Source organism: Nerophis ophidion, linkage group LG11, assembly GCF_033978795.1.
Source record: "Nerophis ophidion isolate RoL-2023_Sa linkage group LG11, RoL_Noph_v1.0, whole genome shotgun sequence".
NCBI lineage: Eukaryota > Metazoa > Chordata > Actinopteri > Syngnathiformes > Syngnathidae > Nerophis > Nerophis ophidion.
Genome location: NC_084621.1, coordinates 30,601,935 through 30,629,929, shown reverse-complemented (window position 1 = coordinate 30,629,929; position 27,995 = coordinate 30,601,935). Strand labels below are relative to the sequence as shown.

The window sequence follows — 27,995 nt, the reverse complement described above, 5'->3', positions numbered from 1 at the left end:
ACCTACTTGCTGCCGGCAGTGGGAGGGGACAGGGGCGCCGTTTAAATAGTCCCAACTCTCAACTGGAGCTCTATATACATATACTCTATACATATACTCTCGCTGTCTCTCTCTCTATATATATATATGCACACACAAAACACTAAAATTGGCCCCAGTGTCTAAATGTGAGTGTGAAATTCACACTCACATTCAGACTCTGGGGCCAATTTTAGTGTTGTGAATGTTTGTGTTGGCCCTGCGACGAGGTGACGACTTGTAATTAAAATCTACTTCAAAATTAAAACCAATAACTGTAAAAATTAGAGTAATCAAAATGTACTGTGGCATTACAACAAATGGCTTTAGAAATTACAGTATCCTTATTTTTCACTGCATGTAAGTGTTATGTCACAGTAAAATACTGCAATCAAAATGTACTGTAATATCTCAACAAAGAATTGTAAATACGAACAAATCCGTAGACTCCGCAGCATGAAGACACAGGACAGTTTTACAGTTCATTTCCTGATGCGAGTAGGACCCCCATCGTTTATAAATTTACACTTTTTGAACAATTTTATGTCATACTGAATTATGCAGTTTTTATTCACTGTAAGCTATCAACAAAATGAAAAAAAAAAATTCACTCTTTCCAGTGGCGTTGTTTCAAGGGGGCCACAAGGCCAATTGTTCGGGTGGAGCAGCGTTGTCTCGGGGCGCCGCGGATTTGGGGGGGACAATCCCCTTTTTTGTGCTCAGCAGGTCAGGATGTCAGAATAAGTTACATAAGTAATGACTTAATCATAATTGCAACTACATTAACATATCAATTGTTAAAAGTAGCAATATTTTAGATTCTTCCATTTTGGGTAAACCCACACAAGGCAAGCAGTCTGATGAGATGTAACTAAGTGTGAGATGTAACTCAATCTATCACTTGTTGTTTTGCACTCCCCTCATCCATCGGTGTGTTCAAAGTGTCAGCGGAAGAATCTCGGCAAACGTGTCACAGAGCTCACTAACACTGTTGGACTGGTTTGTCCGGCCCACGAGCAAAGAGAAAGAAAATCAGCCTTGTTGTCAACACCGCAGGTCACATGACCTAAGAAGCCATGCAGGCTGGCATGCAAAAGGAAATACAAGCGTGCGTCTTTCGACCCAGACAAAATTTCCCTTTTTCTCTTGTGCAGCTCAGACTAAAGTTCCTTTATGAGTAAAAACAAAACAAAAACAACAACCTCCGAGCCAACAGGGAGCAGCATTGAGGATTTTTAGTGAAAATGCAACACACACTTTTTGTAATTATCGGTGTTATAAAATAGTTGTTCACAATTATATACACAAAGTGCGCCGTTGGCCTGCGTGTATTCAACATTTTTGCTTGATTAGCTTAGGCCAGTAATTCTTAAAATAGGGTAAGGGCAATTTATTTTCCTATATTCAAACACAGTGTTACTGTTCAAATTTTGTGCAATGTTACAGTGGCCAAATATATAAAATATAATTGTCAAATACAACATCTGCCTCATTTTTCATGAATATTTAGGCCTACTACGCTACTGTGTTTTAATGTTGGTCATTATGGCGGTAGTGATGTGCGATACTACTGATTTTCGTTCCGATTTGACACTTTCTAAAATTCAGGCTGGCATTGGCAATACCTGTCCGGTACTTTGTGCAATAATAACATATATAAAAAAAGAGCAAAACATCAGAATGTAATGAGAAAAAGCTTAACATTTTAAACCAATAAATAATAATAATATACTAAGTCACATTTAACACAAATATATAATATCTGTCTTTCGCATTTAAAAATAAAATAATACAAAAAATATCAAAATGATGTCCCAATTATCCTAGGAGCTATGTTGTCCGGGGGATTTATGCCCCCTGGTAGGGTCTACCAAGACAAACAGGTCCTAGGTGAGGTATCAGACAAAGAGCAGCTTGAAGACCTCTATGAAGAAAACAAGAAAAGGACCCAGATTTCCCTCGCCCGGACGCGGGTCACCAGGGTCCCCCCTCTGGAGTCAGGCCCGGAGGTGGGGCCCGATGGCGACCGGGACCCGGCCGGGAACAGCCCGAAGAGGCAACGTGTGTCCCTCCTCCAATGGGCTCACCACCCATAGCCGGGGCCATAGAGGTTGGGTGCGACGTGAGCTAGGCGGAAGTCGAAGACAGGGCACTTGGCGGTCCGATCCTCGGCTACAGAAGCTATCTCTTGGGACGTGGAATAACACCTCGCTGGGAGGAAAGGAGCCTGAGCTAGTGCGCGAGGTGGAGAAGTTCCGGCTGGATATAGTCGGACTCAATTTGACGCACAGCAAGGGCTCTGGAACTAGTTATCTCGAGAGGGGCTGGACTCTCTTCCACTCTGGCGTTGCCTGCAGTGAGAGGCGACGGGCTGGGGTGGCAATTCTTGTTGTACCCCGGTTCAAAGCCTGCACGTTGGAATTCAACCCAGTGGACGAGAGGGTAGCCCTCCTCCGCCTTCGGGTGGGGGGACAGGTCCTGACTGTTTGTGCTTACGCACCAAACAGCTGTTTAGAGTACCCACCCTTTTTGGATACACTCGAGGGAGTACTGGAAAGTGCTACCCCTGGTGATTCCCTTGTCCTACTGGGGGACTTCAACACTCATGTTGGCAACGACAGTGCAACCTGGAGAGGCGTGATTGGGAAGAATGGACGCCAGGATCTGAACCCGAGTGGACTTTATTGGACTTTTGTGTTCGTCACGGATTGTCCATAACGAACACCAAGTTCAAGCATAAGGGTGTCCACATGTGCACTTGGCACCAGGACACCCTAGGCCGCAGTTCCATGATCGACTTTGTAGTTGTGTCATCGGATTTGCGGCGTTATGTTTTGGACACTCGGGTGAAGAGAGGGGCGGAGCTTTCTACCGATCACCAACTGGTGGTGAGTTGGCTGCGATGGTGGGGGAGGATGCCGGACAGACCTGGGAGGCCCAAACGCATTGTGAGGTTCTGCTGGGAACGTCTGGAAAAGTCTCCTATCAGAGGGAGTTTCAATACCCACCTCCGGAAGAACTTTGAACATGTCACGAGGGAGGTGCGGGACATTAAGTCCGAGTGGACCATGTTCCGCACCTCTATTGTCGACGCGGCTGATTGGAGCTGTGGCCGCAAGGTAGTCTGGTGACTGTCGTGGCGGTAATCCTAGAACCGGTTGGTGGACACCGGCGGTGAGGGATGCTGTCAAGCTGAAGAAGGAGTCCATTGGGGTTCTTTTGGCTCTTAGGACTCCGGAGGCAGCGGACAGGTACCGACTGGCCAAGCGGTGTGCGGCTTCAGCGGTCGCAGAGGCAAAAATTTGGAAATGGTAGGAGTTTGGGGAAGTCATGGAAAACGACTTCCAGACGGCTTCGAAGCGATTCTGGACCAGCACCCGCCGCCTCGTGAAGGTGAAGCAATGCACTGTCAACACCGTGTATGGTGTGGATGGTGTTCTGCTGACCTCGACTGCGGATGTTGTGGATCAGTGGAGGGAATACTTCGAAGACCTCCTCAATCCTACCAACACGTTTTCCTATGAGGAAGCAGTGCCTGGAGAATCTGTGGTGGGCTCTCCTATTTCTGGGGCTGAGGTTGCTGAGGTAGTTAAAAAGCTTCTCGGTGGCAAGGCCCCAGGGGTGGATGAGAGCCGCCCAGAGTTCCTTAAGGCTCTGGATGCTGTGGGGCTGTCTTGGTTGACAAGACTCTGCAACATCGCGTGGACATCGGGGGGGTGGGGTATCTCTGGATTGGCAGACCGGGGTGGTGGTTCTTATCTTAAAGAAGGGGGACCGGAGCGTGTGTTCCAACTATTGTGGGAATACACTCCTCAGCCTTCCCGGTAAGGTCTATTCAGGTGTACTGGAGAGGAGGCTACGCCGGATAGTCGAACCTCGGATTCAGGAAAAACAGTGTGGTTTTCGTCCTGGTCGTGGAACAGTGGACCAGCTTCTGGGGACGGCGTGGCGAAGTTGGGAGAGTGGCCGTGCCAGCAATCTGAGGGTTACTGGTTCAATCCCCACCTTCCACCATCCTAGTCACGTCCGTTGTGTCCTTGAGCAAGACACTTCACCCTTGCTCCTGGTTAGCACCTTGCATGGCAGCTCCGATCATCAGTGTGTGAATGTGTGTGTGAATGGGTGAATGTAGAAATACTGTCAAAGCGCTTTGGGCTCCTTAAAAAGGGGTAGAAAAGCGCTATACAAGTACAATCATTTACCATTGATCCATACTCTCGACAGGGTCCTTGAGGGTGCATGGGAGTTTGCCCAACCAGTTTACATGTGCTTTGTGGACATGGAGAAGGCATTTGACCGTATCCCTCGGGAAGTCCTGTGGGGAGTGCTCAGAGAGTATGGGTTATTGGACTGTCTGACTGTGGCAATCCGCTCCCTGTACGATCAGTGTCAGAGCTTGGTCCGCATTGCCGGCAGTAAGTCGGACATGTTTCCAGTGGGGGGATTGGACTCTGCCAAGGCTGCCCTTTGTCACCGACTCTGTTCATAACTTTTATGGACAGAGTTTCAAGACGCAGTCAGGGCGTTGAAAGGATCTGGTTTGGTGGCTGCAAGATTAGGTCTCTGCTTTTTGCAGATGATGTGGTCCTGATGGCTTCATCTGGCCAGGATCTCCAGCTCTCACTGGATCGGTTCGCAGCCGAGTGTGAAGCGACTGGGATGAGAATCAGCACCTCTAAGTCCGAGTCCATGGTTCTCGCTCGGAAAAGGGTGGAGTGCCATCTCATGGTTGGGGAAGAAACCCTACTTTAAGTGGAGGAGTTCAAGTACCTAGGAGTCTTGTTCACGAGTGAGGGAAGAGTGGATCGTGAGATCGACAGGCGGATCGGTGCGGCGTCTTCAGTAATGCGGACGCTGTATCGATCCGTTGTGGTGAAGGAGCTGAGCCGGAAGGCGAAGCTCTCACTTTACCGGTCGGTCTACGTTCCCATCCTCACCTATGGTCATGAGCTTTGGGTTATGACTGAAAGAACAAGATCACGGGTACAAGCGGCCGAAATGAGTTTCCTCCGCCGGGTTGTGGGGCTCTCCCTTAGAGATAGGGTGAGAAGCTCTGTCATCCGGTAGGAGCTCTAAGAAAAGCTGCTGCTCCTCCACATCGAGAGGAGCCAGATGAGGTGGTTTGGGCATCTGGTCAGGATGCCACCCGAACGCCTCCCTATGGAGGTGTTTAGGGCACGTCCAACCGGTAGGAGGCCACGGGGAAGACCCAGGACACGTTGTGAAGACTATGTCTCCCGGTTGGCCTGGGAACGCCTCGGGATCCCCCGGGAAGAGCTGGATGAAGTGGCTGGGGAGAGGAAAGTCTGGGCTTCCTTGCTTAGGCTGCTATCCCTGCGACCCGACCTCGGATAAGTGGAAGAAGATGGATGGATGGATGGAATATCAAAATGGCCCCTCATACTTGACTTTTCAGTATGCAGCCGTTGGTGGAAAAAGTTTCTGATCCAAAATATTAGACATTCTCAAAATAAAAATTAAATGTACTTAAAATATAAACACGTTAGTTAAGCAATTAAAAAATAAAATATTAACTTATTAATTCGTTTGAAAAATGACAACAACAATAATAAACACTGTCAAATGTGTAACTGAACATTAACATTTTTGTACAGGCAGGATTTTTGACACATTAAGTTATGCAGTTACACAACTGTATTATTATTTTTTTCTCTCTTCTATTCTTACTTGGAGTAAGAGCAAAAAATCTGAATCATAAACTAATAATAATAATAATAACACTCTTAGTAATTACTAATACCAAGTTTTTGTCTTTAAATATATACAGTGGGGCGAAAAAGCATTTAGTCAACCACCGATTTTGCAAGTTCTCCCACTTAAAATGATGACAGAGGTCTAATTTTCATCATAGGTACACTTCAACTGCGAGAGACAGAATGTGAAAAAAAAATCCTGGAATTCACATTGTAGGCATTTTAAAGAATGTATTTATAAAATATGGTGGAAAATAAGTATTTGGTCAACCATTCAAAGCTCTCACTGATGGAAGGAGGTTTTGGCTCAAAATCTCACGATACATGGCCCCATACATTCTTTCCTTAAAATGGATCAATCGTCCTGTCCCCTTAGCAGAAAAACAGCCCCAAAGTATGATGTTTCCACCTCCATGTTTCACAGTAGGTATGGTGTTCTTGGGATGCAACTCAGTATTCTTCTTCCTCCAAACACGACGAGTTGAGTTTATACCAAAATGGAAACATGGTTGATACAGCAGAGGATTGGGAGAATGTCATGTGGTCAGATGAAACCAAAATAGAACTTTTTGGTATAAACTCAACTCGTCGTGTTTGGAGGAAGAAGAATACTGAGTTGCATCCCAAGAACACCATAGCATGGGGGTGGAAACATCATGCTTTGGGGCTGTTTTTCTGCTAAGGGGACAGGACGATTGATCCGTGTTAAGGAAAGAATGAATGGGGCCATGTATCATGAGATTTTGAGCCAAAACCTCCTTCCATCAGTGAGAGCTTTGAATGGTTGACCAAATATTTATTTCCCACCATAATTTACAAATAAATTCTTTAAAATTCCTATAATGTGAATTCCTGGATTTTTTTTTCACATTTTGTCTCGCACAGTTGAAGTGTAACAATGATTAAAATTACAGACCTCTGTCATCATTTTAAGTAGGAGAACTTGCACAATCGGTGGCTGACTAAATACTTTTTTGCCCCACTGTATATACATTCATACATATATATATATATATATATATATATATATATATATATATATATATATATATATATATATATATATACACAAATATAATATCGGTTTTAAGCACTCTTAAAAAAAAAAAAATATATTTATATGGTGCCCTTCCAAAAGTTTAGACACTTCTGAACTAAGTATCAGGAGCTGTTAATATAAAAATAAAGTATACCCAAAATTTAAACAAACATTAGTTATAAAACAATATTAACTTATAAATTAATTTGAAAAATTATAACAACCATAATAAACTGTTAAATGTGTAACCGAACATGAGTATTTTGTACAGGCAGGATTTTTGACACACTAAGTTATGCAGTTACACAACTGTATTGTTTTTATTCTATTCTTACTTGGGGGGAGGGGAAAATAGTATAAAAAAAAAAGACCAGAATGCAATATGAAAAAGCTGAAATGTTTATAGTAATAACTATTTATATTATACTTTGGCACCTATTATACAAAGCTGATACAATATCAGTTTTTAGCATTTAAAAAAAAAAAATAGCAACGCGGCCCCTGTGTAGTTTGACTTTTCAGTATGTGGCCTTTGGTGGAAAAAGTTTGGACATCTTTAACTAAAGTATCAAAAGTATCGATATTTTGATTGAAGGATTGATTTCAGAGCATTCAGATCTAGTATTGGTGGTATCAATATTTCAGTATTGGTCCCCACATCCCTCTATGGTGGTACAAAAAGAAGAGAGTTTTAGAACCACTGACTGAGTGGTTGGCAAGCAGGTTAAAAATGCCATGGCCACCTGTCATGTGATGTAGTGTTGCTCAATAAAGTGACATGAAAGTTGTTCTGAACATTCCAGTTATACTGCAAGTTTACTTTCCAGTAAATACTTTGGCTTTGTGATGAAATATTTACAGATAATATACAATATATCCTAGGTGTTGGGGAGTCCATGGCGTTCACAGTTTGACTTGATGCAATTTTCAGTTTTCCTTCATTAGAAAATGTCCGCTGCTTCATTTCTTCAGGGGGGTTTCCACAATACTTTGCGGAGAGAGGTCAGTGTGGGGTCCCGGCAGCCCGCCCGACCCAGGTTGTGGTCAGACCCCTCGGAGTGAAAGCCCTCCCCGACTGCTCTGTCTGGTTCCCGGGTCGTCCAGGCCTGCGGCCCACGTTGGGGATAATGATAAAGGCCAGGACCCCCACCAGCAGGAACACCACGGCGATGGTGACAACGATCCCCACCGTGGCGTAGTAGCACCGGCTGGAGCGGAAAAACCTGCGCATGCGACCTCTGACCCTATTGGGGGGCCGGCCCACGTCCACCATGGTGGCGGGCTCCGTGCCCTCCTCCAAGGTTGCGAGGCGGAGGTCGCCGCTGGGGGCGGTCTGGGCCTCCTGGCTCTTGTGAGGCAGCGTGAGGACGCCGTGCGTGGAGGGGGCGTTCTTCAGGAGGAGCTTGCCCTTGCTGCGCTTGAAGCGGATGGACCTGGCCCTCTGCATCTCTGGCGGGAGCCGACCGATGATGTCCTCGTTGTTGCCCAGCCGGGGCAGGTCTTGGCCGTGGGGGATCTCAGTCACCTCACGGCACACGGGGCAGGACAGGGTCTTGACCTCGTGGGAGGTGACATTGATGCGGGCGAGGCACTCCAAGCAGAAGGTGTGACCGCAGGCCAGCAGCTTGGGGGTCTTGAAGATGTTATCATAAGAGCAGAAGCAGATGGCGCACTCCGTTTCCTCCACGTCGTTGTCTGGCGCGCGCGACCTCCGGTGGTGGTCGACGTCCCCGTCCCTCCTCACCCGTCTCACGGCCTCGGTGCTCCTCCCACGTCGAGTTCCTTCCTCCCGGTGCCGCTGCGCCCTGCGTCCTCTCTCCCCGCCGTCTGAGTCACTGCTCCTGGACCTTCTGACCTGGGCAGGCTGAGGCCTCCGGTTCTCCTTGCTGCCCAATCGGGGCTTGACGTTGGTGGGAAGCCTGCCATCACAGCTCTGGTTCCGGTGGGGACCGCGTCTCTCGCGATCATCGCTCATGTCGGACTGTGCTGAGTCAGGTCTTTCCCAAAACAACTGTGGAAAAAAATCAAACCACTCATCGGTTTCGACAGCAACAAGCAGGAAGTGAGTGGGCGGGATCGAGCTAACAATTCATTAAGGACCTTTACGTTGTTCGCTCTATTTGTTTTTGCGGGCTTTTCTAACAGGACGTGAGCACACATGCCTGCAGCCAAGTGCTATTAATACACCTGGTGGGAATTTTTACAGGCCGAAACCTCAAAAATGTCACGTAACAAAAATGCAACAACCAGTGGGTGTCCACAGCTATTTTGGTGATGACCCACGGAACTTGAAAATACGATTAAGTGGAACTGGGGTAAAAAAAAAGAGCAAATACGGCCAAATATAAGAAAAAACTTCCTATGTTGATAATAATAAAACTACTAATAGGTTTTGTTTTAGTCCGTTTTTTTAAATGAAAACTATCAAGATGGCCCCTGCATTCTTTGACTTGTGTTTGGACATTTTCAACATGTCCACTAATAATTCAGGTTGTGTGAATCAGGTCCCAAATGAGTGCACGGATGATAAAAAACAAACATACCTGATGAAGAGGTCTCACATCACCAAAGAGGTTGTAGCAGTCCAAAGGTGGGGCGGCACACCCGAATTCATAATGACAAAAATGATAAAACACCCTCTGCTGCTGAGTTGTTTCTGTGAAAGTGGCCTTCCTTTTGACTTCCAAGGATCGCTCCTCTGTCTTGTTTTCTTATTGTGGCACACGGAAACGCCTCCTATGGACACGCCCCCTCCTGCCGTCTCTGGCCGGACCAGTTGGACCTGCTGGAGTGTGTTCTGCATGGGGGGAATAAGTACAGTCAGAACACTCACATTAGCACACGACAAGCACTGTACTCTGGTAAGTAAAGTTCAGCCATGAAGTATTCACAGCGCTTTACTTTCTCCACATTGTGTTATGTTACAGCCTTATTCTAAAATGGAATAAACATATTTTTGTCCTCAGAATTCTACACACAATACCCTATAATGACAATGTGAAAAGCTTTTTTGTAAGTTTTTGCTAATTCATTAAAAATAAAAACAAAAATCACACATACTTTAATTCCTTTGGCAGTAATTGCAGCCTCCAGTCTTTTTAAATACGATTGTAGTTATGAGGTAACTTGTGTAGAATTTAGAGGACAAAAATTAATGTATTCTATTTTACAATACGGCTGTAACATAAAATGTGGGGAAAGTACAGCGCTGTGAATACTTTCCAGATGCACTGTTTAAGCAAGTGCAACACAAAAAGGTTTGACCTCCACGGCTGCCGTATAAGTCAACAGTTTTGACTGATGAGACGGGTCACATGTTGCACATTTGCACAGGTGACGTCACAGGTGTGATGCAGACCAAGTCGGATTCCACAGGCGGCACACAGCGACCAGGGTAATACAGCACAGCATGCATAACCGGCTCATACCCTTCGAATCTGCTCCGCTCGCTGGCGCTTCACTTGGTGTCTTCACTTTTAGCCTCAGCTCGAACCCAACGGATCACCAGGCATTAAAGATCAATATTTCAGGAGGTAAAAGAACATAAGAGTTAAACATGACAGAAAAAGGCTGCTTAATGGAAAGAAGAGAGGATTCTCGTTAAAACAACGCATCATAGCAACCCAGAGAGACCATGTAAATATGTCCCCAAGTGGCTTTGAAGAAATCAGACATTTTGCAGGCACAAATATATTTACTTCTAAGTTGTAAAAAATATAAATACATTTTGGGAACGGACAGAAAAAAATAATAGCTCACCTGACCTGGATGATTGATTTGGCAACAGAATGCCCCCTGCCTTTCAAACAAACAAAACAAAAAAAAAGCGCAGGATTACAACAGAAAATAGTGCTTATATTGCAGTGTTTCCTCACTGACCACCTGGCACAAAAGCTGTGGACGGTTTGAGATCTGTGTTAAATACACGCTAACAATAACAAATAAAAACCATGAAGGTAATGTAATGTTTTCCAAAGAATGTGTGGATAAAATACAAACAGTTGTAAAAGTTTATTGCTTCTCAGCAATGAGGACATTTTTCTTTACATATTTTCGGATATTGTCCAGCGACATCATGTGTCACATTCCTTAATGAGGCGCACGGTGAGGACAGTCCGGCAGTCAGTTTATGATTAAACCAGTTGAACGTTTTTGACCCAGTTCTCTCTGCAATCTTTTAATCCACGTGATTGTGCTCACTCTGCCTCCTGAGCTTGTCCACGCCTCATTCATTCAACTATTTTTTTTTTTCAGGAATTGTGTCAAAACACACACTCGGCAGCAATGTGGCTGCTTGCCGCCAAGTAAAAAGGACTTATAAAGCCTGCGAGGTGTACCACTTGGCTTCAGCCCAGCTCCTCTTTGGCCTTGCCCTGCTTCCGGGGCATCTTTTTGCTGCTGCTGTCCTCCACCTCTTTGCTCTTGTAGTAATGAGGAGCCACCTCCAGCAGCCAGCCGCTCTCGATCTCCACCACCTGCAGCGGGCACAGGAGAGGAAAAGAGGAGGTCGGGTTGGAGGCGGAGTCTGATAATTGCCGACTGCGCTTCCTGGTTACGTGTCATATCAGCCTTAACATGCACTAATTTTGTGGAGTCATGCTGGACTCGGGGAAAAAGCAGCAACTATGATCCTTTGTTCAAGCTAGGGATGGGCGTCACATTTCCTTGTTCAACAACTGGTGCCTAGAACGATGAGTTAGTGATTAAAATTTTGAACATTTTGGAAGGGACGGGAACAAAGAAGAATACATGTTTGTGTTAAATCTTTTTACATACAAATACTTCTGTAGTAAATGCTGAGACATAGGAGCACGTCAACACGTGTTGAAGCGCAAAGAGCCTCACGCCATCCATTCTCCACCAGGCTGTAGCGCAGCTATTTACATTATTTCAATAATGAGATGTTTTTGTTCTAAATTAGGCCACCCTTTCTGTTTACTTTCTGTTTCGATTGCTGAGGCAGCTTTTCAAGGGAGCCAACTAGTTACACCCTCTGCTGGTCGCTGTAGACAAAATTATATTGTACACTTTATCGCCCCCTTTTCTAACGTTCATAGATTTTGAGTGCATGATCAATAATCACAAAATAATCACGGTCTCAAAATTATAATGCATTGGTTAATTTTACAACAAAAAATTGATAAAATCATAGACATCCCTTAGATATGTTATTTATTATTATCGTGTAATCAGTAATTTAAAATTTTACAGTACAAAATTATATAAACAAAACAAATTATCATAACAGTAAATTATTATTTAATGAATAATTCAAGTGTTATCGTCATCAACTGTCATGCGGGCCTATTCATTCAGTTTTATTAATTAAATTTTCAACGGTGTTAATAATTACTGAATGCACTAGGGATGCGCGGTTTGCGGTCTCATCCGCGGAGTCCGCGGATAAACCGCGGGTCGGGCGGGTGACATGACGAAAAAATAGATTTTAAATAGATTCGGGCGGGTGGCGGTTGAACCATTTAGAAATATTTGATATACATGGTTCAGGGATCGGTAACCTTTACCGTTCAAAGAGCCATTTTGGACCCGTGTCACAAAGCGAAGACGACAATAGGAGACGTAAAGATTCTCAAGAATGTCTGCCGGCAGTCACCCAGTTAATAAGTATTAGGGTGTGCTATGAAGCCTTTGCCTTTGACGCCTTCTACAACATGTACAATCTACTTGCAAGTCCAGCAATATGTTGTGTGTGGCTTCCGCAGTCACACGCACATGACTGAGAGGCATACTGGGTGATGCAGAGTACACTAATGGTTGTGATATAAACAATCTTAACACTCTTACTAATATGCGCCACGCTGTGAAGCCACACCAAGCAAGAATGACAAACACATTTCGGGAGAACATCCTCACAGTAACACAACATAAACGCAACACAACAAATACCCAGAATCCTTTGCATGCACGACAAATCCTGACTATATTATACACCCCGCTAAATTAGGGCTGGGCGATATGGCCTTTTTTAATATCTCGATATTTTTAGTCCATATAGCGATACACGATATATATCTCTATATTTTGCCTTAGCCTTGAATTAACACTTAATACATATAATCACAGTTTTAATGTAGACAATTCTATGTGTCTACATTAAAACATTATTCTTCATACTCATTTTAAACTTTCATGCAGAGAAGGCAATCACAACTACCGGTAAGTCAATTGACCAAAACTGTATTTATTAAATAGTTATTAGCAGGTGACTTTTCAAATGATGCTACATATTAGCAGTAATGCTACTTTTGGTAGCAACGCTTGTGCCCCACAAATTAAAGTTGTCTATTCGACAGCTTCCCGCTTGAAGCCGAACCACCGCCAGACGAAGGACCCCCTGCTTTTTATCTCGAGAATTAATTCTTCCTTCATTTGTTATCAGATTCGCACCTTCTTTCTCTTGTATTACCACTCGCACGGCTTTGCGAGCATCACAGCTAGCGTTACCCATGCTGCTACCTCTCTGCTCCGCGAGGGCGTATACATATGTGACGTATGACATGTGACGTGTGTAAGAAGGTGCGCTTATCTGTGAGAAGGACGGACGAGAAGGAGTGAGAAGAGGCTGTAGTGTAATGCCCGCAGCTAAAAGCAACTGCCTGAGAACGTATACTTGAATATCACAATATTGTCATTTTCTATATTGCATAGAGACAAACCCGCAATATATTGCGTATATCGCCCAGCCCTACTTTAAATAATCACTGAATGCACCTGTTGCTGTTTGTTTACACCAAACTAACTCAACACTAAGCTACTTGTTCATAACTGAAACGTTTATACAAAACCCAAAACCAGTGAAGTTGGCACACGTGTAAAACGTAAATAATATCAAAATACAACGATCTGCAAATCCATTTCAACCTATATTGAGTTAAATACACTGCAAAGACAAGATACTTAGCGTTCGAACTGGTAAACTTTTTTTTTTTTTTTTTTACAAATATTAGCTCATTTAGAATTTGATGCTGCAACATGTTTAAAAAAAAGCAGAGAATCTGGATAAATCACTGCACAAACATTGAATGCCTGTGACCTCCAAAACCTGTATGTACCTTTGAGAATTAATGGTGCCTTCACAGATGTGTAAGTTACCCATGCCCTGGGCACTAATAAACCCCCATACCATCATAGATGCTGGCTTTTGAACTTTGCGCCTAGGACAATCCGGATGGTGCTTTTCCTCTTTGTTCCGGAGGACAAAACGTCCAAAATTTCCAAAAACTATTTGAAATGTGGACTCGTCAGACCACAGAACACTTTTACACTTTGCATCAGTCCATCTTAGATGAGCACAGGCCCAGCGGCATTTCTGGGTGTTGTTGATAAATGTCTTTCGCATTGCAAATTACAGTTTTAATTTACACTTACAGACGTAGCGACAAACTGTAGTTACTGACATTCAATGTTCTGTGCAGTAATTTCTCCAGATTCTCTGAACCTTTTTATGATATTACAGACCTTAGATGGTGAAATCCCTAAATTTGTTGCAATAGCTTGTTGAGAAATGTTGTTCTTAAACTGTTCGACAATTTGCTTACGCTCTTGTTCACAAAATAGTATCCCTCGTCCAATCCTGTTTTGTGAATGACTGCGCATTTCATGGAAGCTGCTTTTATACCCAATCATGGCACCCACCTGTTGTAAATTAGTTCACCTGCGGGATGTTCCAAATAAGTGTTTGATGAGCATTCCTCAACTTTCTCAGTCTTTTTAGCGAATTGTGCTAGTTTTTTAGAAAAATTTTGCAGGCATTAAATTCCAAATGAGCTAATATTTGCAAAAAATTTACTTTTCCAATTCGAACGTTAAGTTTCTTGTCTTTGCAGTCTATTCAACTGAATATAGGTTGAAAAGCATTTGCAAATCATTGTATTCTGTTTTAATTTACGATTTACAGAACGTACCAACTTCACTGGTTTTGGGCTTTGTTTATACATATACATATATATATCTACATACATACATAGATACACATAAATATTGATATACATGTAGATATACATACATATATACATACACATAAAGGCTAGAACCAGTTATTCATGTTTACATTGTTTTATTCTGGGGAATTAAGTTTCACTATATGAACTTTTCAATTTTTGAGCCATGTTCAAGAACCAATTATGTTTATAAATCGAGGTTCCACAGTATATACATATGTAAATATATGTTCAAGAATTTAGGGATTTTACCATCTGCGATCCGTAGAATCATCAAAAGGGTCAGAGAATCTGGAGAAATCACTGCACGTAAGCGATGACATTATGGACCTTTGATCCCTCAGGCGGTACAGCATCAAAAAGCGACATCAGTGTGTAAAGGATATCACCACATGGGCTCAGGAACACTTCATAAAACCACTGTCAGTAACTACAGTTGGTTGCTACATCTGTAAGTGCAAGTTAAAACTCTGCTAGGCAAAGTAAAACCCATGTAACAATAACACCAAGGAACGCCGCTGGCTTCCTGGGCCCGAGCTCCTCTAAGATGGACTGATGCAAAGTGGAAAAGTGTTCTGTGGTCTGACGAATCCACATTTCAAATTATATTTGGAAACTGTGGACGTGGTGTCAACCGGAACATAGAGGAAAATAACAATCCGGATTGTTGTAGGCGCAAAGTTCAAAAGCCAGCATCTGTGATGGTATGGGGGTGTATTAGTGCTCAAGGCATGGGTAACTTACATATCTGTGAAGGCACCATTAATGCTGAATGGTCCATACAGGTTTTGGAGCAACATATGTTGTCATTCAAGCAACGTTATCATGGATGCCCCTGCTTATTTCAGCAAGACAATGCCAAGCCACGTGTTACAACAGCGTGGTTTCGTAGTAAAAGAGTGCAGGTACTTTCTTTGCCCGCCTGCAGTCCAGACATGTCTCCCATCGAAAATGTGTGGCGCATTACGAAGCGTAAAATACGACAGTGGAGACTCCGGACTGATGAACGACTAAAGCCCTACACAAAACAAGAATGAGAAAGAATTCCACTTTCAAAGCTTCAACAATTAGTTTTCTCAGTTCCCAAATGTTTATTGAGTGTTGTTAAAAGAAAAGGTGATGTAACTCAGTGGTGAACATGCCCTTTCTCAACTACTTCGGCACGTGTTGCAGCCATGAAATTCTAAGTTAATTATTATTTGCAAAAAAAAAAAAGAAGTTTATGAGTTTGAATATCAAATATTTTGTTTTTGTAGTGCATTCACTAGAATATGGGTTGAAAAGGATTTGCAAATCATTGTATTCCGTTCATATATACATCTAACACAATTTCCCAACTCATTTGGAAACGGAGTAGGTAGTTCCACAGGAACTATTTTTCGTTCCTGCCAGCGAGGTGGTACTTCTGAAATTAGAGGGGGGACTTGTGTGGTTGACCGCTAATTGGTTGAATACGCTTGGGACTTTTGGAAATTGTTTTTTTTTTTTAATTCAATGAATGTCATTACAAGATGCGAGACAACTTGTTTATGTCTTATTTCTTGTGTACTTCTACTACAAAATATTGGACAATGGAAAAAAAAAGAACAAAAGCGACTTTGGACTTGGTGGAACTTTTGTGGGGCATTTGTTTGCTGAAGAACGCTGATTAGAGGAAAAAACCTTGTAATGTTTTTACTCACTTGGCAGTTTAATGCTAATTATCATTTTGTTACATACTTAATTTTCATAAGCAAAACTACAATAACTTGGCAGACTCTTTTAAACGTACAGTATATACTGAGGGATATTCAGTATTCAGCTGAACTTGAAGCGGCGAGGCTAGCTGCTCACTCCGGGACTCTGACTGCGTTACTTTAGGAAAAATGTGAAATAAAATGGGCAGTAAATAAGCGGAACAAAGGTAAATCACATAAAATATTTACTTTGTTACGTGTTGTCAAAGTAATCTGTGAGTGACACACCATTTGTGTAGTTGTTAGCCTTAACACAAGTGAACCGAATGCTACAGAAGGAAATAACTTTATTGTCATTGTATAAGGAAATTACTAATGCTAACCTGCTAACACTAACACTAAATCCGATGTGTTCGTGTTGTCGCCGTGAGATAAACACTGACATTAATTCTTTATATATTGTTATTCACAGCTAGAATGGACAATGCAGACTAACTTGACCCTCATGAATTCAACATTTACTGAGGGGACGACTTTTTGACTGTTGGACACTGTCAACAAAAGTCTGACTTGTTACGTAAAATTCAGTACAATTTGTTTTTAGATCATATCGTTTTGTATCTTTTGCTTTGTATTTTATTTACTTACACTTTGGTGAAATAAATTTGATCTATTATTGTCTGTTTATTTACATGGTATCAGTGTAGCGATATAGTTACTGTACCTTCATCCATACTTAATCAGCCTAATTTTTATAATTACCCTAACTGCAGTGGAAATACAAACCACACACTTCTACACATTTGGCGCTGCTCTATTGTTATGATGTACAAACAAACCTGTCTCATGAACTCCTTGGTGGTCATGACCAGCTCGTGATAGATGAGCCAGCGGGGCTGCTCTTCAAACAGCGAGCTGCTGGGGTGAATGTAGACCGTCTGTTGGTGCTTCACCGTCCTGTAGCCGCCTTTGCTGAGCCGAGCCGTGTGGTAGAAGTACCCCGCTGTCACAGCCTGGATGAGGAAAAACACACAAAGCTTGTTACTTTACATTCTCAGCTCAAGAAGATACATTTGTCAACAATATTTATGCATGGCCTAAAAGAGTCGCTGAATTTAAGGCTGAGTGTAAAGCTAGTGTAGAAGCATCTCATTCAATATGTATTCAGAGTGGAATTTGCTTAAGATCACCTGGCAAATTGTGTCTAAATCCCTCACAGGAGCACTCTAAACAACTACCAGATTTTCTTAACATCCTTTCAGCACCTACACAGGACCCGCCTGAGACCACCCCATGGTAAAGCTCTAACGGATATTTGACTGGTGATTGTGTGTCACATGCATGTCACGCAAAGGTAAATTAGAGTGCGTGTCACACACACACTTCACACAAGGGTAATATAGAGTTTGGACTACAGATTAACAGATATGTTTATTTCAGGGCCGATACAGATTATTAGTAATCAAGGAGGCCCATAACGATATCTGTAGCCGATATATGTTTGCAGTAAAATTTGGCTAAACATGAATAGTATTGTCAGTAAACAGCTGGACAAGGCCTTAGGTTGTTTTTTTTCAAACATTTTTTTTAGGAAAAACATCAGGGGATTTCACAAACAACTTTATCATGCTCAGTGGCCTTGTGGTTAGAGTGTACGCCCTGAGATCGGTAGGTCGTGAGTTCAAACCCCAGGTAATGACAAAAACAGGAACTCCAGCGACCTCCCCCCGCAACCCCAAACGGGACAAGCGTTAGAAAATGGATGGATGGATGGATGCCTTCCCGAGCTGCTGCTCACTACTCCTCTCACCTCCCAGCGGGTAGAACAAGGGAATGGGTCAAATGCAAAAAGTAATTTCACCACACCTAGTGTGTGTGTGCATGTGACTATCAGTGGTACTTTAACTTTATTACGTGTTTACAGAGAGCACTGACATTTGCATTTCAAAATATGGGAAATCTCCTGCATGCCTGCTCTCTTCTTTACTCAAGTCTCCCTTTTGTCAATTTTTTGTATATCCAGCTGTCACAATATTTGATTGAATCACAGAACATGAAACTCGCCCAGCTCCTCTAATGAGCCCACCCGCTGAGTGTTGTGGCCAAAGGCGTGACGTGCGACTCCATCGCAGCAGTAAGGCTACACGATTTTGAGAAAAAAACCTAATGGCGTTTTTTTCTCTCCAAAATTGCAACTGCGATTCTATTTGCGATTTTATACATAAAATGCAGACAACGGCAAAAATAACAAGAGATGGAAGACATGTTAGTTTTAGACTGTGAATCAACATATTCTTTTCTCAAGGTGCTAAACATTAGAAAAATATGCAATAGTTTACTTAAAAAAATATTTGGCCCATGGCTATTGTCCACATCAGGGGTCACCAACGCGGTGCCCGTGGGCACCAGGTAGCCCGCAAGGACCAGATGAGTAGCCCGCTGGCCTGTTCTAAAAACAGCTCAAATAGCAGCACTTACCAGTGAGCTGCCTCTATTTTTTAAATTTTATTTATTTACTAGCAAGCTGGTCTTGCTTTGCTCGACATTTTTAATTCTAAGAGAGACAAAACTCAAATAGAATTTGAAAATCAAAGAACATATTTTAAAAACTTGGTCTTCACTTGTTTAAATAAATTCATTTATTTTTTTTACTTTGCTACTTATAACTTTCAGAAAGACAATTTTAGAGAAAAAATACAACCTTAAAAATTATTTTAAGATTTTTAAACACATATACCTTTTTACCTATTAAATTCTTTCCTCTTCTTTCCTGACAATTTAAATCAATGTTCAAGTATTTTTTAAATTATTATTGTAAAGAATAATGAATACATTTTAATTAAATTCTTCATTTTAGCTTCTGTTTTTTCGACAAATAATATTTGTGAAATATTTCTTCAAATTTATTATGATTAAAATTCAAAAAAAAAATTCTGGCAAATCTAGAAAATCTGTAGAATCAAACTTAAATCTTATTTCTAAGTGGATTTTAACCTATTTAAAACATGTCATAAAAATTCAAAAATTAATCTTAATCAGGAAAAAGTTCTAATGATGTTCCATAACTTCTTTTTTTAATTTTTTTCAAAAAGATTCGAATTAGCTAGTTTTTCTCTTCAATTTTTTCGGTTGAATTTTTAATTCTTAAGAGTCGAAATTGAAGATAAACTATTTTTCAAAATTTAATCTTCATTTTTTTCGTGTTTTCTCCTCTTTTAAACCGTCGGATTAAGTGTATTTTTTCATCATTCATTCTCTACAAAAAACCTTCTGTAAAAGGGAAAAAAATGTATGACGGAATGACAGACAGAAATACCCATTTTTTTTATATATATAGATTTATTTATTAAAGGTAAATTGAGCAAATTGGCTATTTCTGGCAATTTATTTAAGTGTGTATCAAATTGGTAGCCCTTCGCATTAATCAGTACCAAAGAAGTAGCTCTTTGGTACAAGAAGTACCAATGATTGTCTCACACACACAGTAGGTGTGGTGAAATGTTTCCTCTGCATTTGACCCATCCCCTAGTTCACCCCCTGGGAAGTGAGGGGAGCAGTGAGCAGCAGCGGTGGCCGCGCCCGGGAATAATTTTTGGTGATTTAACCCCCAAGTAACCACTAAAAGGATATAAACTTTTATTATGGGCCTGCTGCAATGCCAAGTGCACATTCACTGCTGCTGTGCTGCAGAAGAATTTTAATGAAATGCAAGCAGCCCATTTTAATATTGCTTGGACTTAATTTCTGTAGAAGTGTTTACCATTGTACTGTAATTGGAAGGCATATAACTTTGTAATCCTAAATAAATCAACAACAAAAAAAAATGACAAACTTCTGTAAGCAAAACATGTACCTAAAATAGATATTGATAATGTTTTTTTACCCCAGTTGATAAAATGAAGTTGGACGTTGTCTTTTTGTTTATTGTCATCACGTGATCTTGGTATTTTCGCTCGTTCGGCCATGTTGATGGGCTCATATTGCCCATCCAAATTGAAGCTGAAATATTCCCACAACGAAACACTTGGCTCCATAATCATGTTTTTTCCTCCTATTTTGTGTTACTTTCCAGCACTTTTCACTGGCAAGGCTTTCTCTACTGTAAATGTGTTGGAGGTGGCCTGCACTAATATCTGCCGAGACAAAGATTGTGATCGACTAAAAAGAGGGGTCACTCCGTTCAGGGAATTCCAATGTTAAAGCACTCAGGTGCTGAGAGCGATGCACAAAGTAAGACGTCTTTCTTCCTGTTTGAAGCGAGAGACGAACAAATGCGAGGCTCAACAATTCTGATTGGCGAACATTTCTGTCACACAAATGGTGGTGACAGAAGATGGGAAAAAAACCCTATCAATATCTACTTTGTCTATTTATATTTGTGTTTGACCTTCTCTTCTACTGTTACCAAATAGCATTATTCTCTGTTTAGTTTGTTTTGTCAAAGCATCTTTTTAATTTGTTAATGTATTCTGTTATTATTTGTATTAGCTTCTGTCTGTTCTATCCTGAAAAACCACAGTTGTGTCATCTGCAAAGAATACTAACTTTAAGTCCTTTGTAACTTTACAAATGTTGTTTATGTACTGCTTCAGGAACAGAGAAAGGCGGGGCTCAATTCTGAACACAACGGAGCAGACTGGGGAAAGATTCTCACAAGAACTCAAAATAAATGCCCTGTCCGATATCAGAACATATTTGAAGATGATAATTGAAAGTGAGAGTAATCTTTATTATTAAATTAATTTGAAAACATTTTGGGTTCCAGCAATAAAAAGGGAGCTTTTCTCATGCACGGCAAAGAAGATGGTGCTTGAGCAGTGTTTTTTATTATTTACTTCACTAATTAATATTAAATTCAAAGCACTTGTATTGTATGTGTATATATTGTATTTGCTGTTGTAGTTATGTAAAAAAAAAACATCCATCTTATCCGAGGTCGGGTCGCGGGGGAAGCAGCCTAAGTAGGGAAGCCCAGACCTTCCTCTCCCCAGCCACTTTGTCTAGCTGTTCCCAGGGGATCCTGAGGCGTTCCCAGGCCAGCCGGGAGATATAGTCTTCCCAACGTGTCCTAGGTCTTCCCCATGGCCAGCTAACGGTCGGAAGTGCCCTAAACACCTCCCTAGGGAGGCGTTCGGGTGGCATCCTGACCAGATGCCCGAACCACCTCATCTGGCTCCTCCCAATGTGGAGAAGCAGCGGCTTCACTTTGAGCTCCCCACGGATGGCAGAGCTTCACACCCTATCTCTAAGGGAGAGCCCCGCCACCCGGCCGAGGAAACTCATTTTGGCCGCATGATCTTGTCCTTTCGGTCATAACCCAAAGCTCATGACCATAGGTGAGGATGGGAACGTATATCAACCGGTAAATTGAGAGCTTCGCCTTCCGGCTCAGCTCCTTTTTCACCACAATGGATCGATACAGCTTCCACATTACTGAAGACTCCGCACCGATTCGCCTGTCGATCTCACGATCCACTCTTCCCTCACTCGTGAACAAGACGCCGAAGTATTTGAACTCCTCCGCTTGGTGCAGCGTCTCCTCCCCAACCCGGAGATGGCACTCCACCCTTTTCCGGGCGAGAACCATGGACTCGGACTTGGAGGTGCTGATTCTCTTCCCAGTCGCTTCACACTCGACTGCAAACCAATTCAGTGAGAGCTGAAGATTCTGGCCAGATGAAGCCATCAGGACCACACATCATCTGCAAAAAGCAGAGACCTAATCCTGCAGTCAAGACCCCAACGCCTTGATTGCACCTAGAAATTCTGTCCATAAGAGTTATGAACAGAATCGGTGACAAAGGGCAGCCTTGGCGGAGTCCAACCCACACTGGAAACGTGTCCGACTTACTGCCGGCAATGCGGACAAAGCTCTTGACACTGATTGTACAGGGAGCTGACCGCCACAATCAGACAGTCCGATAACTCATACTCTCTGAGCACTCCATACAGGAATTTCCGAGGGACACGGTCGAGTTGCTTTCTCCAAATCCACAAAGCACATATATAATGGTTGGGCAAACTCCCATGCATCCTCAAGGATCCTGCCGAGAGTATAGAGCTGATAAAAATTAAACAAATAACAAAAATTAAAAAATAAACACATTTAAAAAAAGGCAGCTACTGATTTATGTCAAAATGCCAAATATCAGCACCGATAATCGGTCAAGCCCTAGTTTGGACTTTATAAAACGAGCAGCAGCTCATTAGCGCCATTCTGTTTTTATTCTACATCATAGTTGTTCATACTCCCCACCAATGTGTAAACAATGCCCCACTTACCTTGCGTATGGGCATGCTGTCTCCCTGCGAGCTGACCATCTCCACTTCAATGCGTTCCATCAGGCCCTCCAGCTGGTCTCTGACGTCGCGAGCTCGCCTCATGGAGCGGAACTGGATGAAACTCTCGTAGCACCACTGCGTTGAGTAGCCGCTCTCCACCCACTGCAGCAAAAATTAGCTTTACATCTTCAGCAGGAACACAAAACGTTGTTTCAATACACAAGTGCACGGTGTTACCTGCGTGTAGACGTTGAGCAGCACCAGGTGGTCGCCGCCGGGCACCACAAAGTTCATCCTGGCATTGTCAGCGTGTACCGCCTTGTCTTTGGGTCGGTAGAAAATGGAGTTGTTTACTGAGAGCATGGCCGCTATGGACAGCACCTCTTCTGAGCACTTGTACCTGGACAGAAGTGTCACTGAGAGTAAAGAGAGTGACACGTTAAGGTGAGGGAGTGTCGGAGGGGACACTCACTGCTCGGAGGCGAGGATCATTTTGCTCAGCATGGGGTCCACAGGCAGCTCGGCCATCCTGCGACCCAGCTGAAATTCAAAAGATAAGATATATAATATGACATTACAAGTTGAGTTAAAAACTTAGTTTTGCGTTAACATGTTAAATAACTAAAGTTAATTAAAGCAGTAAAAAGAACACAATGTATGATTAGTAAAAACACTTATTTCTATGACTTCTTTCAGAAAGAAAATTATTTAGAAACATAAAGAAATCAAAAGGTAAAGCAGACTTCTAAGATGGACTGCATTACACTTGTGATGGTCTACTTGGGATGGTCTGCTGCATATGATCCACTAGTCAAGTACCGTAGTTAGCTCTCCTAAGTGGTTGAGTGCTCCAAGAGCATAGAGCTGCTCCAACGCCATCAGCAGAGTCTCGTGAGGTGGCGGGTCCATGAAGTCAAAATGGAGGAGGTCATTAATGCCTACAAGTAACACAATTAAATAAATATCACTGTATTTAGACCATAGCAGTACGAAAGTCAATGCAAAAGAATGACATGTATTATTTCCGGTTGCATAATGTATGGCCGGTGATACTGTAGATCAGGGGTCCCCAAAGTACGGCCTGTGGGCTGGATTCGGCCAACCAGCGTCCAAAATCCGGCCCGCGGAAAGTCCCAAGTTTAAAAAAAAAAAACAAATAATAAATATATATATATATATATATATATATATATATATATATATATATATATATATATATATATATATATTGAAGAGAGGCAAGATGGCGGCGCCCGGACGGGCTGCGACACTGCGGTGCTCTTGCTAAAGATGGAACATTTGGCGGAAATGCCGGACAGTTTTGCAGACTTCATGGCTGGCTCGCATCGTGGTCACTCCGTGATCACGTACGACCGCCAGACACTTCTGGATATGGACATATCGGGCCGTTTTGGACTGATAGACGCGGGCGTGCTAAACATGCTAACTAGCATGGGGATACGTCGGCGGCTACATCCAGCGGCCTGTGAAGCAGCGGAGTCTAGTAGCAGCGGGGGCCGTCTACGGAGCAGACGCCAGCGGTGTGATCGGAAACGCGGATGCCGAGCGGGGCTAAAAACAAAGCAGAAGGCTAATCCCCACAGTACACCACTTCCCTCCACCCTGAAGACGGATTTAGATGGAAAATGCGAGACTACTGGTCTGGGTAAGGAGTCTGTTAAATTAGAACAAGTTTTTTCTGCTTTGAGTGTTTCAGAGTTGGACATGTGTTTTACTGAGGTGGCTAACTATGATGCGTGCAGTTTATCAAAGCAACAAACAAACAATCAGAAAATCCCCGTTACTGAGGAGGCTAACCATGATGCGTGCAGTTTATCAAAGCAACAATCAAACAATCAGAACATTCCCGTCGTATCAATTCCTAGATATGGTCGTAATTATACTGAATGCACTGGGCATAATAAACACAACATTATTAATATTGCTACTACGGATAATTTGATCAAAAATTCCCTAAAACAGCCCACTACCTATAATGTAGGTTTTTTAAACATAAGAGCATTGTCTCCCAAAACGTTGTTAGTTAATGATATCATCAGAGACAACAATCTTAACGTCATCGGTCTCAGCGAAACCTGGCTTAAACCAAACGACTTTTTTGCGCTAAATGAGGCATGTCCTCCTAACTTTACACATGCGCATATTGCCCGTCCGCTTAAAAGGGGTGGGGGGGTCGCACTAATATACAACGAAAACTTTAACCTTAGTCCTAACATAAATAATAAATATAAATCGTTTGAGGTGCTTACTATGAGGTCTGTCACACCGCTGCCTCTACACCTGGCTGTTATCTACCGCCCCCCAGGGCCCTGTTCGGACTTTATCAATGAATTCTCAGAGTTCGTTGCTGATCTAGTGACACACGCCGATAATATAATCATAATGGGGGACTTTAATATCCACATGAATACCCCATCGGACCCACCGTGCGTAGCGCTCCAGAGTATAATTGATAGCTGTGGTCTCACACAAATAATAAATGAACCCACGCATCGCAACGGTAATACGATAGACCTAGTGCTTGTCAGGGGTATCACCGCTTCCAAAGTTACGATACTCCCGTATACTAAAGTATTGTCCGATCATTACCTTATAAAATTCGAGGTTCAGACGCATGTTCGTCAAACTAATAATAATAATAACTGCTATAGCAGCCGCAACATTAATACGGCCACAACGACAACTCTTGCTGACCTACTGCCCTCGGTAATGGCACCATTCCCAAAGTATGTGGGCTCTATTGATAACCTCACTAACAACTTTAACGACGCCCTGCGCGAAACCATTGATAACATAGCACCGCTAAAGTTAAAAAAGGCTCCAAAAAAGCGCACCCCGTGGTTTACAGAAGAAACTAGAGCTCAGAAATTATTATGCAGAAAGCTGGAACGCAAATGGCGCACGACTAAACTTGAGGTGCACCATCAAGCATTTAGTGATGGTTTAATAACTTATAAACGCATGCTTACCTTAGCTAAAGCTAATTATTACTCAAATCTCATCCACCGTAATAAAAACGATCCTAAATTTTTGTTTAGTACGGTAGCATCGCTAACCCAACAAGGGACTCCTTCCAGTAGCTCCACCCACTCAGCTGATGACTTTATGCAATTCTTTAGTAAGAAAATTGAAGTCATTAGAAAGGAGATTAAAGACAATGCGTCCCAGCTACAACGGGGTTCTATTAACACTGACACGATTGTATATACGGCGGATACTGCCCTCCAAAATAGTTTCTCTCGTTTTGAGGAAATAACATTAGAGGAATTGTTACAACGTGTAAATGGAATAAAACAAACAACATGTTTACTTGACCCTCTTCCTGGGAAACTGATCAAGGAGCTCTTTGTATTATTAGATCCATCAGTGCTAAATATTATAAACTTATCACTTTCCTCGGGCACTGTTCCCCTAGCATTCAAAAAAGCGGTTATTCATCCTCTTCTTAAAAGACCTAACCTCGATCCTGACCTCATGGTAAACTACCGACCGGTGTCTCACCTTCCCTTTATTTCAAAAATCCTCGAAAAAATTGTTGCGGAGCAGTTAAATGAACACTTAGCGTCTAACAATCTATGTGAAACCTTTCAATCCGGTTTCAGGGCAAATCACTCGACGGAGACAGCCCTCGCAAAAATGACTAATGATCTATTGCTAACGATGGATTCTGATGCGTCATCTATGTTGCTGCTCCTCGATCTTAGCGCTGCTTTCGATACCGTCGATCATAATATTTTATTAGAACGTATCAAAACACGAATTGGTATGTCAGACTTAGCCCTGTCTCAGTTTAACTCTTATCTTACTGATAGGATGCAGTGTGTCTCCCATAACAATATGACCTCGGACTACGTTAAGGTAACGTGTGGAGTTCCCCAGGGTTCAGTCCTTGGCCCTGCACTCTTCAGCATCTACATGCTGCCGCTAGGTGACATCATACGCAAATACGGTGTTAGCTTTCACTGTTATGCTGATGACACCCAACTCTACATGCCCCTAAAGCTGACCAACACGCCGGATTGTAGTCAGCTGGAGGCGTGTCTTAATGAAATTAAACAATGGATGTCCGCTAACTTTTTGCAACTCAACGCCAAAAAAACGGAAATGCTGATTATCGGTCCTGCTAGACACCGAACTCTATTTAATAATACAACTCTAACATTTGACAACCAAACAATTAAACAAGGCGACACGGTAAAGAATCTGGGTATTATCTTCGACCCAACTCTCTCCTTTGAGGCACACATTAAAAGCGTTACTAAAACGGCCTTCTTTCATCTCCGTAATATCGCTAAAATTCGCTCCATTCTGTCCACTAAAGACGCTGAGATCATTATCCATGCGTTTGTTACGTCTCGCCTCGACTACTGTAACGTATTATTTTCGGGTCTCCCCATGTCTAGCATTAAAAGATTACAGTTGGTACAAAATGCGGCTGCTAGACTTTTGACAAGAACAAGAAAGTTTGATCACATTACGCCTGTACTGGCTCACCTGCACTGGCTTCCTGTGCACTTAAGATGTGACTTTAAGGTTTTACTACTTACGTATAAAATACTACACGGTCTAGCTCCATCCTATCTTGCCGATTGTATTGTACCATATGTCCCGGCAAGAAATCTGCGTTCAAAGGACTCCGGCTTGTTAGTGATTCCCAAAGCCCAAAAAAAGTCTGCGGGCTATAGAGCGTTTTCCGTTCGGGCTCCAGTACTCTGGAATGCCCTCCCGGTAACAGTTCGAGATACCACCTCAGTAGAAGCATTTAAGTCTCACCTTAAAACTCATTTGTATACTGTAGCCTTTAAATAGACTCCCTTTTTAGACCAGTTGATATGCTGTTTCTTTTCTTTTTCTTCTATGTCCCACTCTCCCCTGTGGAGGGGGTCCGGTCCGATCCGGTGGCCATGTACTGCTTGCCTGTGTATCGGCTGGGGACATCTCTGCGCTGCTGATCCGCCTCCGCTTGGGATGGTTTCCTGGTGGCTCCGCTGTGAACGGGACTCTCTCTGCTGAGTTGGACCCGCTTTGGACTGGACTCTTGCGACTGTGTTGGATCCATTGTGGATTGAACTTTCACAGTATCATGTTAGACCCGCCCGACATCCATCGCTTTCCTCCTCTCCAAGGTTCTCATAGTCATCATTGTCACCGATGTCCCACTGGGTGTGAGTTTTCCTTGCCCTTATGTGGGCCTACCGAGGATGTCGTGGTGGTTTGTGCAGCCCTTTGAGACACTAGTGATTTAGGGCTATATAAGTAAACATTGATTGATTGATTGATATAT

General features: G+C 42.6%; 2 protein-coding genes across 4 annotated transcripts in view; both read right to left on the bottom strand.

The window, feature by feature from the left end:
- Positions 1-9,702, bottom strand: part of LOC133561900 (alpha-1,3-mannosyl-glycoprotein 2-beta-N-acetylglucosaminyltransferase-like) — a 44,619-nt gene extending 34,917 nt beyond the window's left edge. Inside the window, exons 1-2 of one of the 2 annotated variants that reach the window (XM_061915547.1) lie at positions 9,315-9,702; positions 7,569-8,782 (exon numbers count right to left, since the gene is read on the bottom strand). In XM_061915547.1, the coding sequence (XP_061771531.1) occupies positions 7,775-8,746 (972 nt within the window). In that variant the 5' untranslated portion in view covers positions 8,747-8,782; positions 9,315-9,702 and the 3' untranslated portion in view covers positions 7,569-7,774. Of the gene's footprint in view, positions 1-7,568; positions 8,783-9,314 lie in introns of those variants that run through there. The other variant, XM_061915545.1, reaches the window with a different exon arrangement.
- Positions 9,703-10,767: 1,065 nt separating this feature from the next.
- dhx16 (DEAH (Asp-Glu-Ala-His) box polypeptide 16) overlaps positions 10,768-27,995 on the bottom strand; it is a 58,603-nt gene continuing 41,375 nt past the window's right edge. For both annotated transcript variants that reach the window (XM_061915542.1, XM_061915543.1), the window contains exons 16-21: positions 23,510-23,628; positions 23,163-23,230; positions 22,928-23,090; positions 22,691-22,852; positions 17,248-17,421; positions 10,768-11,246 (exon numbers count right to left, since the gene is read on the bottom strand). In XM_061915542.1, the coding sequence (XP_061771526.1) occupies positions 11,118-11,246; positions 17,248-17,421; positions 22,691-22,852; positions 22,928-23,090; positions 23,163-23,230; positions 23,510-23,628 (815 nt within the window). In that variant the 3' untranslated portion in view covers positions 10,768-11,117. The remainder of the gene's footprint in view (positions 11,247-17,247; positions 17,422-22,690; positions 22,853-22,927; positions 23,091-23,162; positions 23,231-23,509; positions 23,629-27,995) is intronic.